Source organism: Desmodus rotundus, chromosome 13 (genome assembly GCF_022682495.2).
Source record: "Desmodus rotundus isolate HL8 chromosome 13, HLdesRot8A.1, whole genome shotgun sequence".
In the NCBI taxonomy this organism is placed as follows: domain Eukaryota; kingdom Metazoa; phylum Chordata; class Mammalia; order Chiroptera; family Phyllostomidae; genus Desmodus; species Desmodus rotundus.
The window spans coordinates 90,824,919-90,840,445 of NC_071399.1; the positions used below are offsets into that span (position 1 = coordinate 90,824,919).

The following is a 15,527-nucleotide window of genomic DNA, read 5'->3' on the forward strand; positions in this document are numbered from 1 at the left end:
GAAGTAGCAATTGCATCGTATTTTGTTGTGTCACCTCAGAAATGCAGGTGTGTGTACTCAGGTGTCAGCAAGTTAATCGGCCATTTTTTTACCTGCATGTTGGCGTCTTCACAGTTTTAGTGATTATGGAAACTAGTCAAGTGTGGAAAGAGAATTTGGATTTACAGATGTCATTGTGTCTAAATTGTAGTAATTTGATTTTAATTTTTCTGCCCAGTTTATCATCTTTCTATGAATATTTGTTGGGCACGCTGTTTCCGGCACAAGATACAGAGAGGTGTGTGTTACGTTCCCAGTTCTGTAAGACAGGGGTCCCTTTTCCTTCCTGTGCACCTGGCTGCCCAGGTTCCCCAACACCTTTCCTGAAGGGCTGTCCTTGCCCCACTGAGTATTCCCGGCACTCTCTCATAGATTAGTTGACCCTAGAGGTGCGGGTGTATTTCTGGGCGCTCTACTCTGTTCCACTGACGTACGTGTCTGTCTTTGTGCCAGTACCATGCTGTTTTGATGCCTGTAGCCTTGTAGTATGGTTTAAAATAAGGGAGCAGGATGCCTTCCTCGTGGCACTTTTAGGAATTGTGCAGTTTGCATGGTAATGTGGAGAAGGGTCTGTACCTGATCCATGGCAGCAGGAACATAATACTCTCATCGTCACGCTTAGGGTTCGTGCTGGTGTGCTTACGCTGCCTTCTTGCCTCCCGTCGACTCTCGGCCAGCCCAGGTCCAGCCGTGTTAACGTCTGAACGTGTGACACTCCCTCCTGTCGCTTGTAGAAGGGCTCTCCATTTTAGGTGTGAAAATAGCTAGGTGGTGTGTTTCGATGCGAGTTTTAGCCAGTGTGATAGAAATGAAGTTACAGCTATCAAATACAAACACACAAGTGTAGCTTAGGAGTTTTGGGGGGGGTCAGGAATTTGGAGTCGAAGTGGCTGGAAGGCTCGTGTGCATAGGAAGCAGCAGGCACATCGTGAGAAGTGTCAGGACGAGCAGTGTGGAGGAGCGAGAGAGTGTGGGCTCGCAGCGAGGAAGGACCCGGCTTTGCACCCGCTCTCCTGCATGTGGCCCGTGTCACTGTCAGGAGCAGACTCCCCCATGGTCCCTGGGGGCATCCGGGGGCGGTCCGGCTGCGGTCCCCTCTGAGAGCTGCAGCAAGTACAAGCTGCGGAGCCCTGGCCTTCCGCGAGCCCCGGAGCAAGCACGCGTCCATGGAGTCCCCACGCTGCCGCTCCGCCTGCTCACGCTCCTGTCCGTCCTGCGGGGCAGTGAGACTGTCCTCCCCCGGGAAAGGCCTTCGTGGCTGCGCCTCGGAGTGAACGGCGGTGGGATCAGGAAGCGACGTCTCTGGTCTGCATGAAAGGGAGGCTGCCGGGGTGCCCGGACCCTTTGTTCTGGGGGGTCGCATCTGCACGCTACACTGAAGGGGAGCGAGACCTCTCACCCACCTGGCAAATGTTCTCTAGAAGGGAACTTCAGTCTCAGAGGAAGAGGGGTCCTGATTCCAGGGCTGAACGAGATACTCTGTCTTTAATTTTTTCCTGATGAATGAGGGAAATGGCAACAGGAACTTCATATTTAGGTTGCATTAGCAGGAATTCAGCCATTCGTGGTCAAACAGCAGTGAAACGGCAGGTCAGGTTGTTGTCAGCCGCTGACAAAGGTGTCAGGTAGGTGTGATTATGCAGCACCTCTCATCTGGAGGTAGGGAAAGAGGGAAAGGGTGTGGCACCGACTCAAACCTGGAATTAAAGAACCAGACACAGCCAGGTGTGCATGGGGCCAGAACGCCTGCGCCCAAGCGGGGGGTTGGTGCGAAGCGGGCGCTGTGGTGGCTCAGGAAATTGCACGTTTCACAAATTCTGATGACTCTCTCCACTTCTGCAAGGTCTGAGTTCCATCACTGTATTAGGTGGGAGCTCAGTTACGAGTTGGTGAAACTAAGGAACTTAGAAATTTCTGAGCGCAAATGAAATGCCGGCTTCCAAGATAAAACAAAACGGTATTCAGCTCGAATCTAAACAAAATTAAACTCAGCTCACGACAGCAAAGGCCGCCCAACTTGTTCTGGCAGGTCACCAAGAGGGAAAAGTTCCAAAGACAGAACCCCTCAGCTGTGGGCTTTCGCCCCGAGAGACAGACGTCATCAGCAGCAGGAGACGCAGCATCGGTCTGTGTCCTGTTCGCGCAGCTGCCTGTGTTCCCTCTCACAGAGTCACACCCCAGTGGCCGTGTGTGAACACGGTCACCCACGGTCCACTAAGATCCCAGCACAGCACGGAAGCCAGCACAGACCCCTTTTTAAAGTAAGGCAGAGTATCCAGAACTGGGTGTTGGTTGTAAATGAAGAACCTGACCCCATGGGTAATCCTTGGCTACTTGCCCTCAATTTAATTACCACTTGCATACAAACAGGGGGTAAAGCCTGCCCCTACCATCCCATGCCCACCGTGACTCGAGGGCATTTGCTGGCAGGAAAGTGGGCAGTCACCTCCTCCGAGCCAGGGCACAGCCACTGCAGAGCTTGAAGGGCTTCAGTGCCAGGGGTGAAGGAGGAGGGGTCCTGGCACGTGAGCGCACCCCCCAGCCCATGGCCACAGGGAGTCAGCGAGCACACTCCTGCCTGCACCTCCCCCACCCCTGGGCTCTCACCTGCACAGGTGGCCCAAGGGGGTGCCGGGCAGGGAGGAAGGGGTGCATCTCTTCCCTTCATGGACACAACTCGCCAGGTGTGCACCTCACTTCCAGTGACATCCTCGTGGTGAACGGGCAGTAGGTGTGGGGATAGCTTCACACTGCACTGGTGCCCTCCCCCGGTGCTCCCTGGGTCCGCCTGCCCCAGCGCGGCTTCCTTGGGAGCAGCCCCTGCCCCAATAGCAGGGTGGCGCAGAGAGGAGCCAGTATGGAGCCCCCTTGGCACAGCCCCAGGGGCGGGGGTTGGACTTGGAGCGCGTCCTAAAATCCCACTCCGCTGCGACCTCGGAAGCTTCTCTGTGTTGTTAATACCTATCCCTTAACGTGTTAGGTAGCACGTGCTTGTCCAGTTTATGGATTTGTGGTGAGGATTACACCCTACACGCTGTTTTCCAGGGAGTTGAAAGACTGACGAAGTAATGATCATCTTAGTTGAAAACTTAGGCTTCAACTTACTTTTCCCAAGTCTGAGTGTCAGATAAAGCACGCGTTGGAAGATGGTGGGTCACTGCACGTCAGGTTGTTTGTTTCAGAAAAGTGAAAACGTTTCCGTCCTAAATGTCGTTCAGGCCGTTTCTGGAACTCTGGCCTTTGCCGCAGCAGGTGCCACCTGGGACACGTGTGCTCCGGCGAGCTCCTGCGGCTGCCCTCGGAGGGCCGTCCGTCCCCCTGCTCGCGGTCAGAATGCGCAACCCGTGTCTGGAGCTCGAAGGGACGGGGAAAAACAGGAAAGGGGTTCTCCAGTGAGGGGCATTTGGGCGGGAACACCCACGTGGCCTGTGTCCCCTGCCGCGCAGGGCCAAGTGCCCCCAGCAGGCCGAGCAGTGTGGAGGGGCAGCCCTGCTCCACCACCGTCCTGCCACTGGGTCAGATCCCAGCAGAGACCCATGTGGGCAGAACTGCTAGGAGTCGGCCTGGTCCCCCGAGGCCTGCCCCCTTGGCCCGCCCTGCTGTGTGCCCCTGTGGTCTTCCCCCGGCACCCTTCCCTGGTGTCTCACCCTCGGACACCAGCCCTGTGGGGTGGGGCCACCCAAAGTTCCTTTCTCACTGAATCACCCTCTTAAAGGCCCCTTCTCCAAACGCAATTACCTCGTGAGGTACCGGGGTTGGGACTTCAGTGCAGGAATGTGGAGGGTCCCAGTCCCACCCCTATCATTGTATTAAATGTGAAGAAAAATTACTGCCGTGAGCGGGTGGCCCTCCGGGGCGAGAGGTAAGGGAAAACGTCCGCAGACTCCCAGGGTGCTGCCTTTGCGCACTCACCCGTAGTCTCTGCAATTCGGAGGCTGGCCTGTTCCCAGCACTGCGTTGCTGTCTTCGCAGGCCTGGCAGCTGCGGTTCAGCCACCTCGTGGGCTACGGAGCCAAGTACTACTCTTACCTGATGTCCAGGGCTGTCGCCTCCATGGTTTGGAAGGAGTGCTTCCTACAGGATCCTTTCGACAGGTAAGAAGGGGGCAGGGCAAGAGACGTTCCAGTCAATGCCGCCACCCTCTCCACCAATGTTTGGCCCTGTGGAACCCAGCCCGAGCCCACAGGAAAGCAAAGCTCCAGGGGCATTCCCTCCAGCCCAAGCCCCCTCCTCCTTCCAGAGCCTTCTGCCCCACTGCGCAGCCCTGAGCTGCGGCCACCTGTGGGTGGTGGCCTGGCACCCTGTCCCAGCACCCCGTCCCAGCACCCCCAGGGACCCACTGTGTGAGTGCTACCAGCTCCTGCCCCAAGGGGCCACACTGACATGTTCGCCCCCTTCCTGCAGGTCTGCTCAGCTCCAGCCCCTCCTGTGGTCAGTGCCCATTGCTTTCAGCATGCCCGTCACTGGCACAGGTGTCCCTGTTGCCACTGGAGCATCCCCCTGTCCTGTCTCCTTTGTTGCCTAAGGGAGGCCTTGGCACTTTCTCCAGCTGGGAGCAGTGCTTGCTGGAACCTTGGGTGATGGCCCTTAGCATCTCGTTTGTTCTGGAAGTTCACCTTCCTCTCGGCTTTGGAGTACTTTCCCTTGCCCTTGAAAGACAGGGCAGTCCCAGCGTGGCTTCCTGCCGCCATCTGGTAGCATCCTCATGGGATACTCAGCGGTGCCAAGGACACAGCCCGAGGCTCTGGGTCAGGTCAGGCAGGCCCCTCGCTGGGTGCACAGACCCCAGCCTCGCACAGAGCACAGGCCTCTGCCCAGCCAGTGCGGTGGTGAGCTTTCGTGAGCCCCTGGGGAGAGTTCAGCTGGAGACAATACAATGATGCCCCCACAACAGAGGCGGGCCAGGGGGTGGGGCAGGGGTGCGGGCTGGAGAGGGCGGGAAGCACGAGAGGGTGCCCACTTCTCCCTGGCCGCCTGGCTGGGTCTCCTCCTGCCTCCGACGGCAGGAAGCAGGGGGAGTGGGTTCTGGCTTCCGAGTCCTTGGAAGGAGCTTCCTTTGCAAGCAAACTGCTCGTTGTGACCTGGTCCGATAGGCGGGGAAAGCATTTTACCTCCTCACCACACAAACAGATGCATCTCCGACAACCGGGCCGCCACCGTGGGGCCTGTCTCCAGCACTGCCTTCACGTGGTTTCACACGGTGTCCCCTTAAAGATGTCCGGGGCCCTCGAGCTTTCGTGGCCTGTCGTCTCACACCCAGCGGCTGTGGCCGAGCCGGCGCGTTTTCTCAGAGGAGACTGAGGCCCGGGGAGGGCTGGGTACTTGCTGAAGGCTCCGTGGCCCACGGGGCGGAGTGAGGTGACCGTCCAGAGCTGCTCATCCCGGTCCCTCCTGCCTCCTGCTGCCTGCACCGCCCCCCCACCCCCCAGCGTCCCGTGCGTCCTGCCAGAGGTTTGCATTCCCCAGCAGCCAGTGATCAGGGTCCGTCCTGGCTTTTGAACTGGGGTCTGATGTAACAGAAGTTTTAAATGCTTTACAGCTTGGTGCCCACCTGCTGTTTTGTCTTCAGCCCTTTGCACAAGCAGGGTTTTGGTCTGCTTTTCAGATTTTATTATTTTCAAAGGACCTAAAGCCAAAATTGACTACAGTTTGAGGGATTACATTTTTTTACTGGAGATTTCTATAAAATGGACAAAATATCTTGTTTAAAGGAACTACACTTTACTAGAAAACCACATACTATTAAATACACATATTTCCAAGTATTTATATCTTGTTTATATACGCATTCTTGCCTAGACATGTACTGGCCAGAGTTTTATAGCCATGTAAAAAGTAAGCTGGGAAAAATGCTCACTGACTAGAACAGTTCTAACCCCTGTCAGTAGGTCCTTTTGGACCCCGCTTTTGAAAATGACCGGGCTGGAGGCTGACAGCAGGGGCCAGGCAGACCCGAGCTGAGCAGGCGGAGGGCCATAATGTGACTCAAGCCGGCGGCCAGCACACGGTGGCTGGGCCTCTGCGCGGCCCGTCCCCTGAGGAGGCACAGTCCTTGCCCGCATTCCTGCTGCCGGGCACCGTTTGCCTGAGCCCCCACTGCCGGACGCAACCAGACCGGTGTCTGAGACGAGCCCGTTTCTGATGGGTAATGCTGCCGAGAGTCCTGATTCGAGATCACGCTCACAAAATCGCCCGTGCATAGAATTGCTGCAGAAACCATGGAATGAAAACATCAGAATTTACGTTGTCACTGGGCGTGGTCATTTGCATTGAAAGAATTGCATGAAAGAATTACATTTTTCATAAAACACCAGAGTAGCACCACATAGCTTGTCTCCAGGTGCCATTGATTTGGAGAATTTTCGTCTCTAAAAATTCTTCATCATCTGCCTCCTTGTGGTACAGACTATGTTCCCTACAGACCCCAGCTGACGGGGAGCCCCTGCAGGAGAAGACAGCTGCTCCATCCGTGGCCACGGCCTCCGCCCCCCGCCCCCCAGAGCCAGCGTTCTGTCCCCTGAGCCAGCCTCCTCAGCCCAGGCCTCCCAGGCGTGGGTTCTCCCCTGCCAGCTTTCTTCTCTTCACTTCTTCCTCAGAGTCTTACTTTTCTCTGTGTTAGGCACCATCTCCAGTCCCTTTATGAAAGTCCAGGCTGGCATAAATCATTTCAGACCTCGCTGTAACCCAAAGGTGATGGAGAACGGGGTATAATCCTACTTACCCTATAAAGTGTAAATGAAGTGATCCTTTCTGCGAAGGGATTGCTTGCTAAGAATGAAGCAGCTAAACATATAGTTAGCTTTTTACTGTGAATATATGATTTTGCTCATCAGAATAATTTAAAAATTGGAATTAGGTTTTTAGAAGCAAGAAAGTAAACAGCTGAATGGTCTTTCGGTAGCAGCTTCCCAGACCATGACATCAGTGTGGCTTCTTTTAAGAAACTCCGGACAGGTGTGAGGGGGGCCCAGCAGTCTGGGCACGCAGGGCCCCTAACAGCCTCTTGTCTCCCCAGGGCGACCGGGGAGCGCTACCGGCGGGAGATGCTGGCCCACGGCGGGGGCCGGGAGCCCATGCTTCTGGTGCAAGGTAAGCCAGATGGGGGCTGGGGCCTTTCTAAAGGGTCTGTGGGCCATACGTTTGAGTATCAGCAGGGTGAGTTTGCTTTTGGCCGCCTACAATGAAAGCTGTTTCGTGTTTCCTCCTTGTGTTGTTTCCTTCAAAGAGATGATCATTCAGCTATGCACGTTTTCTGGGAATCTATTTCATTGTATCCCAAATAACAGTTTTACTGTCTCTAGTCTAACGTCCGTTTCTATTTCATTGTATCTGAAATAACATTAATTTTTAGTTACTGTGTGTTATGTAGATGACAGGATACATTTTCAGGCTTTAGCTTTCAAAACGTTCCTAGCGCTCTAACAGGAAATTGTTAAATTTGTCATAAATTTGTGTATTTGCATCAATTCTCAGGAAATCTGCCTTTAGATTTTAATAGATCACAATGCATTTCTTTAGCCACCAGAACTTACTTATTTCTTACTCCTTCTTTTCTTGCTCTGAAAGCTTGGCTACACATTGGCTAGAAATTTAAGGCATCGGATTGGACTTTTTACGCGTTGAAAACTTAGAACTGAATTAACTGTTCTGTGGGCATCACCGAGTTTGTTTGCCTATGTGATTGTTTTTGGTAATCTTTTAACTTCAAGTGTTGTCACTGAAAATGTAGTTGTACATGGAAGTGACCGTCACGACTTTCTGTATGATGTTCTCACAAGCATGTGGAGGAAGGTGTGAGTGCTCGTGGACGCTGCCGAGTGCCGGCAGCTGTCGTGTGGCCGCCCCTCTGGCTGTCGGATGGAAATGGCACCTGGGAGCTGACTTCCAGGCTCAGGGGAAGTTGCCGTCTTTGTCACTGTTGAGTGGGTCGGAAGCGTGCAGGTTCTGACGTCAGTGTTTTCTGTCCTGGATCTCTTTAGTCAGATGCCCAAACCCTCTCCTTCCGCTGTGCGCTTACTAAACAGGAGCAGGCGTGTGCTGAGTGCTGACTGTGCCCCGTGCTGCTGTAAGTGCGGAAGGCGAAGTGCTGAGACACAAGCGAGACAGGAGCCCGGCTCCCATGGGCTCTGGAGAATCCCACCACTTTCCCCGGGAAAGCTCGCCTGGCCAGCCCCACGCAGGTTTCTCCAACAGCTCAGCCAGCCCAGGGATCTGCGTCTGCTGTCGCACAGCGAGGCTATGCTTGGCCAGTTCGGTTTCCCAGCAGCGGGTTGGCCCGGGAGTTAGCCCTCAAGATAGAGAAGGCGGGTGACGCCACCTCCGTTGTCCCGCTGACCCTTCCCGGACCCCTCTAGCCCCAGGAACTGTTGCAGATTTTGTTCCCGCACTGATTCATCTTCTAGCAGCCCCGTGAGGTGGGATGCGTCATTGCCCCGTTTCCCAGCTGATGGGCCCGCGGCTCCTGGCCCAGGTCCTGAGGCAGTGAGTAGGAGACCTGGGGTGGGGCCTGGGCCTGGGACTCCCGGTGGCCGGGACCGGACTCCCTGTCGTCTCTGCTGCTTCCCCTGCGCGTGGGACGGAACACCCAGCGAGGTCGGTTATGGGCTCTCGTGAAAGCAAAATTCATTGGCTGGTAACAGTGAGCCACAGGTGGTTGGAACCGCGTGCCTTTGAGCAGTAGCGTCGGCACTGGGCAGACAGCCGTCAGAGAGCGTCCACATCGCCTCCCCGGTGGACGGCAGCTGGGTCTGCTCTCCCCGCAGCTGTGCAGTCATGCCTGGTTAACTCGCGTGACGTGTCAAAGATGATTGGGGCCGCGTGGAGGGGTTATGCCCGTTGTCACTCCATGGGATTGGATTTGTAAGACCAGACCCTCGGTGGCTTCTCGTTTTCTTGTACGCAGCCAGCCTGCCCCTAACAGGAATGTCGCACGTGCTGGCCCACAGCCATAGCACTGGGGTGCCCCCTGGAGGAGGGACCAGCAGAATTACTGAAGCGGTGATATAAAAGCACAAACCATCGAGTTGGTATTATTCCTTTGTGAAAATGTAACTGTATCGGTGCTGTATATATTTTATTTAACTACGTCCTAGGTAAATGGAAACAACTGTGTTAAGTAGCAAAAAGAAGAGAAATAGAATACAGTCAGCCCTCCGCATCGGCAGGTATCACCCCCACCCCAGGAACGGGGAGCTGGCCCAGGCACTCAAGCGTCTGCCCCATCCCGGTACCTGTGGGGGCCCCTGGGATCTGTCTCCCTACCTTCAAACCTCGTACCTCCCTGGCCAAATAACACATCGGTTAACCTCCTTCCTTACAACTTAGGTTTGAGCGAGCCCCGGGCTATGTCATAGACTCAGAGCACACACGCATTGAACGTGTGCCCTGAGTGAGACGCGCCCCACGACGTCAGGCGTGTGATGCTCCTGGTCCTTGACCAGTCACCGCGACCCGCGATTTCCGGCTGGTGCCAGCACCACGTGTCTAAGTAGTAAGAACACTTAAAGACGTGCTTAAAGGAAGCCGTGATGGTACGGCATTTCATTCACTTTGCCCTTTAAAAACATAGAGAGAGAACCTTTCCGTGTGTGCGGTGGAGAACACGAGCCCAGGCTCAGTTCCTGACGTGGCCGTTTCAGATGACGTGTGTGTGCTGGGAAGAGAAGCACGGGGAGGTGTGAGCAGCGCGGAGGTGTGTCTGGTGCCCGCCGGGCCGCGGGCAGACGCCCTGTGACGCAGGTGAGAGCGTGGGGCCCTCTGGCTGCGAGGGGTTGAGGCCGTGTTGCTTCGGAACTTACCAACGACAGGGATTACTCGTGCAAGGGTGAGTGCCGTCCTCTGAGACTGCTTTTCGGGTTCATGGCACCTGACTTCCGGAGGAAATGGCCTTCCCGAGTTCTCAGGACCCGATCTCCCGTATCTCGGCCCATCCAGGACAAGGGGCTTCCTGCCGCGCCCTCTCATCCAGTGCCCGTCCCCTTGACGGTGGGGCTCTGCCCGAGTGCACATCCTTGCTGTGCTGACTGTCCTCTGACCGCCACAGCCGCCCCAGGTCTTTGAGTGCCGGCCTGAGGGTGGCTGGGCCTTCGGACCACGGGAGACAGAAGTGACCTGAGCTCTAGGCCCCCAGGACCTGCAGTCTGCTCCCCTCGACCCGGGAGAGGCTGCCTGCCCTCCACTGACCCACAGCAAACTTCTCCCTAAGCCGTGTTCCTGGGAGCACTTTGAGACTTCTGCAGCTACACTGCTGACGTCCTCCACGGCCCCTTCCTGTCATGGTGGCTCTGATAGGAGGGTTCCCGCCACCACAGGATGAGTGTGGCGTTGGGCAGGTCCCTAGGGCTTTCCTGTGCGCGCCTCTTCCGCCTCTGCACAGAGACTTGGGTGAGGGAAAGGAACGGTTACGGTCTGGGATGTTAGCATCCCAGAGATGATTTTCAAGTATCGAACGGCTTTATTTCTCTGCTCCTTTCTAGAGGAAAAGAAACTCTTACTTTATTTTTATGTCTCTCTGTAACCAAAAGCAGTGTGCAAGTAGAGGTGCAAAGTAGTAACTTGACAGAATTTAGAAAGGAGCCAACATCAGATAAAAGAGAGCAGATAAGTGAGTCAGTTTGCTGGAAACTCCCTCAGTTTTCTGTGTTGCCAAAATGACTCTTGGAACCGAAGTCTAGGAGCCCTCGGGGCACTACCGATTGGAATCGTTACACCTCACCCTTCTGACGAGCATTCTGGTTTTCAGACACATTTAGTTTCAGCATAATCATCTTATCTTATGTTCTAGATCATCTCTCCCAACTTCTTACATATTATTTTTGTCCAAGAAACAAACCAGGGAATTGTGGTTTATATTCCAGAAGGTCCCCAAGGAGATTAATACAATCTACAACTACTCTTTTTTTTTTATAAATCCTCACCTGAGGATTTTTTTTTCATTGCTTTGAGAGGGAGAGAAGCATCAGTGTGAGAGAGAAACATTGATTGGTTGCCTCCTGTCTGTGCCCGACCAAGGATCAAACCCCCCACCTGGGTATGGCCCTTGACCAGGAATTGAACCCATGACCTCATGGTCCACAGGACAATGCTCCGACCCACGGAGCCACTGGGCCAGGCGCTGCTCTTCTCTTTTAAGCACGTTCTGGGTTCTGCGTCCCGTGAGCCGTTGGCGCAGCCAGCGCCCAGTCGTAGCTTCACGCCATCCCGTACCGAACGCAGCCAGGGCTCCCGGAAGAACGGCCAGGCGCAGTTCTGGGGCGAAGTGCACAACCCAAGCCAGGGTGTCTTGCAGTAGCAGAAAGAAGAAACGCACAGCGATGGGGTCTGTGCCGGGGAGTCCAGCGTCCTCTGAACAGAAGAGTGCACAGTGGCCAAAGCCACAGCCGTTCGAGGAGCCAAAGCAATAAGGCAGTGTCGGAATCTAACACAAAGTAGAAAATATGTACCAACAAGTCCATCCTGAAGTATGTGGTTGGAAAAATAAACAAATAAGTAAATGGGGAGAGCAGGCAGATCTTCCTTGCAGAAGAATCTCAGGTGACCTGTGTACTGCAGGTGACCTGTGTACTTCCTTAAGGAGGTGGAGCCCAGCTCCCCACCCTTGAAGTGTGGGCATGACAGTGACTTCCTCCCTAAGAGGGCAGCGTGGGGCAGGGGGTGGGGGTCAGAATAGCGTGGCCCTGGAGAAACTGACAAACATGCCCCCACCAGGGGCTCAAGGGCAACGTCCACAGTGGTCGGCCACATCGGCAAGGAGTGCCCTTGACAGAACGTGCTGAGAAGGGCGCCACAGCCCTGTGCTCCTCCTTCCCGAACCCATAACCACGTCCAGTCGTGAGGAGACCACCAGACAAACCCACACCGAGGGTGGAGTACAGCCGCCACGCTGGTCCAGCTCACAGCCGTCAGGGTCACTGAGAAACAGACACCTCAGCAGGTGAGTGCGGTGTGGTTTCCTGGAGGGGCCCGGGGAACAGAAGAGAGCGCTGGGTAAAAACTAAGGCGTCCCAGACACCGGGTGGCGTTCGTGAACCCCGCTGGACCGGAGCTGGCTGATGGGCTGTGATGCGTGGGCCATAGCAGTGCGAGGTAATGGGGGAAATGGGTTTGGGGGGCCTCTCTGTACTACCTTCAGTTTTTCAGTAAATATGAAACTGTCTTAGAACCAAAAGTGTACAGACGAAAAAGCCTCTGGGAGAATTTTCAGTGATGGTGACACTACCATTGGCCATCTGTGCCATTTCGGAACTCAGTCTGCCACGTCCCCTGCATCCTGGCAGCTGTTTCTGGGGCTCCGGTTCCTCCCTGTGCGGGCGGGCGGGGGGCATGCAGAGGCACATAATGGGAGGAGGGGCGAATGTAGTACACAATGCGCTAGAGAGGTCACCTGCACGGCGTCGGTCGGGCTGTGTGGGGCACCGGGGGCTGACACTAGGAGGGACTTCTGGCCTTTGTCCCAGGGACCATGGAGAAGCAACTCTTGGGGCTTAAAGCAGGGCCTACTCGAAGGGAAGCTCTGCCTGGGGCCAGGTGTCCCCCTGCCCCAGGCACCTGGACGCCTTGCCCTCCAGGATCAGCTGGTTTAGCTGCACCACCTTCCTTGGCGCCGGCCGAGACCGGGACCGCTGTCCAGAACTTGTCGGTCATGGAAGCGCACTGCTTTAGCACTCTTAGGTTAGTTAGTGACTAGTGAATGACCTCAGAGAATGGAAAAAGTGTTGCGAGTTGTTGATAACGTTAACTCATTTAAACTTCACAGGTGTTTGTTGAATACTTACTGACAGCCAGGCACCCTGGAGACACAAAAATAAATGGGAGTAATAGGTAGACCCTGCGTTCATGTGACGGGTAGGGCGTCCGAGGGGAATCACAGGAAGGAACCCCTCTGGGAGGTGGAACTGCACAACGGTTCCCACGTGAGGGCGGCCACCTGCAGGAAGACACAGGGCTGGGGGCTGCCGGACCCTGGGCTTCGGCCCCTCCTCCCCCAGCCAACCACCTGCGTGCTCTGCACCCACCGGGTGACCAGGGGTCATGGGGGGTGAGGTCCCTGGGGGGCGAGCACTGGGGGAAGGCGCTGTGCTGTGCGTGCAAACCTGAGTTCACACGCAGGATGTCGGCCCTCGGGAGGGCTGTGTGTGAGCCGGCGATATCAATGGGCGTCCGGCCTTGGAGGCCGCGGCCAACTCTGCCTGCCGGCTTGACCAGGGCATCCCCAGTGTGCTCCCAGAGCTTCTGGGAGTCCCGGAGGCCCCGCCCTTCAGACATCTCGTAAATAGAAATGGAAACACCAGATTGAATTAAACACCTTAACGGCATTTGAGAGAGAAAGACTAAAGCTTAATAATGATCAGAATTTCAAAGGTGACAGAACAGAAGAGAAAGTGTGTGGGTGTTATAAGTGAAATGCCCTCCTGAAAAGAGTGGCGGGGTTTTTGATTTTCTACATGTTCCTGCAACACCAGCAATTCCTGTGGGGGACGGAGTTTTCCTACTACGCAGGCAGACGACTGCGCACTGCCTACTAGCAACCCGGTAACACTCTCTGGGGTTCCTACGACGCAGGGTGGTAGGAACCACATGGCGTAGTGATCTTTCTCCCAATAAAAACAGGTCAGCTTTTGCCAAAAAAGCATTGATCTTTTCTTCTGTTAAACTAAACCCAGAAGGCTCTACTACCCTTGGATTTTTTCCCTGCTATTTTATTGCAAATATTCCAACGACCAAATTCAACCGACAGAGTTTTTGGCTTTTGGGAAAGTAACTTTTAAACGGAACTTAACTTTCCACCTGTCAGCTGTACACCACACACAGGTGTATATGTGGCACTTTCTGTCTCGGCGCAGCGCCTCGGCCCTGCCCAAAGGCAGGGCAGGGTTTGTGGTGGCTTCACTACCCCCACCCGAATTGGCAGGTGGTGGGGCCCCCAGTTCACTCACAGGGGAGGGCAGGCCCCCAGCAGGCGGGTGGCCTCCCAGGGTGCAGAGCAAGCGGCGCCCGTCCCCGCTGGCTCATGGTGCCCCAGCCCAGCCCCTCGAGGAGCCGCGGGCTCCTGATGACTCCTGTCACCGTGGACTGTGGGTGCGCAGCGCCCATGGCGACTCCTCTCCCTCACCATGTGGCAGACTGTCGTGTTGCACTCGCTGGGTCGGTGAGATGAGCCCCGCCCCACAGCAGGTGAAGCCCACTGGAGTCAAGTCTCTGGGCGTGACATTATTTGAGGTGACACCTTTTCCAGGTCTACTGTGTCTTGCAGTAGATTCATTCCAAGAAATACACCGACGATTGCACGTTTAGATTGTGTCAACATTTGCTACTTTCTAAAAGGAGTGTAGATAATGTTCTTTCAGCTCTTCTGACTGCTTGGTGAAACCACCGTAAAATCTTCTTTTAAAATGCATCCTTAGCACGTGGTTACAGGCGTGGGCTGTGGGCACTGGGTTGCACACGGGCTAGAAGAGCAAGGCATTCCTCCAGAGCTCCTGGTCGACATTCCTACCTTCACCCCCTGAGGCACGGAGCTGCAGGCGCAGGGGAGGCTGGGAGCCACCCATGAATTACGTTCAAAAACTGCACCAGTGAAAGTAAAATAATCATGGTGGTCGTAGAGAGCTAGAGCGGCTCTCAGTGGAAGAATCGAGTTGAGTTGAAGACATGTGGTTACTAACTCTTACTTGAAATGTTGCCAGAGAGCATAGAGACAGGAAAGTTTCTCTTGGTTTGACTGGATCATTTCCTAAAAGATAACTTTACAAGATTCCTTCTCTGTTTATTTGAGCCTTTTCAACTATCTCCAAAGGAAACTTTTCCTTTTGGCTAATAGGTAGCTTTGCTACTAATTAAACTGGATTTAGATCATGCCTAAACCTAATTTTCTTTTTTACTTGTTTATTTTTACATTAAAGGATTTTTAATAGAATAATTCCTCCTTTATCTCAGAGTTTGCATGTCTCAAATATTTGAATAACATTATCAAGTTCTTTTCCTACCCCATCACATAATTTATGGCATGTCAAGTAACACATGTTTGGTTTTTTAATCTCTTTCTTACGGTACTGAATGTATGTTTAGTTTGATTAAGCTGTAGGGTGGGGGGCGGGGGCAGCTAAACTCCATTTACATTTTTCCTAAAAGCAGTTTAAACAAACTTTAAAAATTCTTAAAACCTTAAGCCACACACTCAACAGTCATTGGCTCCTTTCTGTGCACAGGCCCCTCTCGCTTCCAGGTCCGAATTCTATGAGGACGGTGCTGCGGGCTGTGCACGGTGTTCCTAGAGCAGCTAACACTTGGTTAGATATTAACCGGCAAGACTAATTGCTGCTGCTTTTATGTCCATTTTTTATTTTTTTAAAGATTTTATTTATTTTTAGAGAGCGGGGAGGGAGGGAGAAAGGGAGAGAAATATCAATGTGTGGTTGCCTCTGGAGCGCCCCCTACTAGGGACCTGGCCCACAGCCCAGGCGTGTGTCCTGACTGGAAATCGAACTGGC

The 15,527-nt window shown here is 54.3% G+C and overlaps 1 protein-coding gene across 1 annotated transcript in view; it reads left to right on the forward strand.

The window, feature by feature from the left end:
• Positions 1-15,527, forward strand: part of MIPEP (mitochondrial intermediate peptidase) — a 99,284-nt gene that overhangs the window by 74,775 nt on the left and 8,982 nt on the right. Inside the window, exons 17-18 of the mRNA XM_024570232.3 lie at positions 4,012-4,133; positions 7,055-7,128. Coding sequence (XP_024426000.2) covers positions 4,012-4,133; positions 7,055-7,128 — 196 coding nt within the window. The remainder of the gene's footprint in view (positions 1-4,011; positions 4,134-7,054; positions 7,129-15,527) is intronic.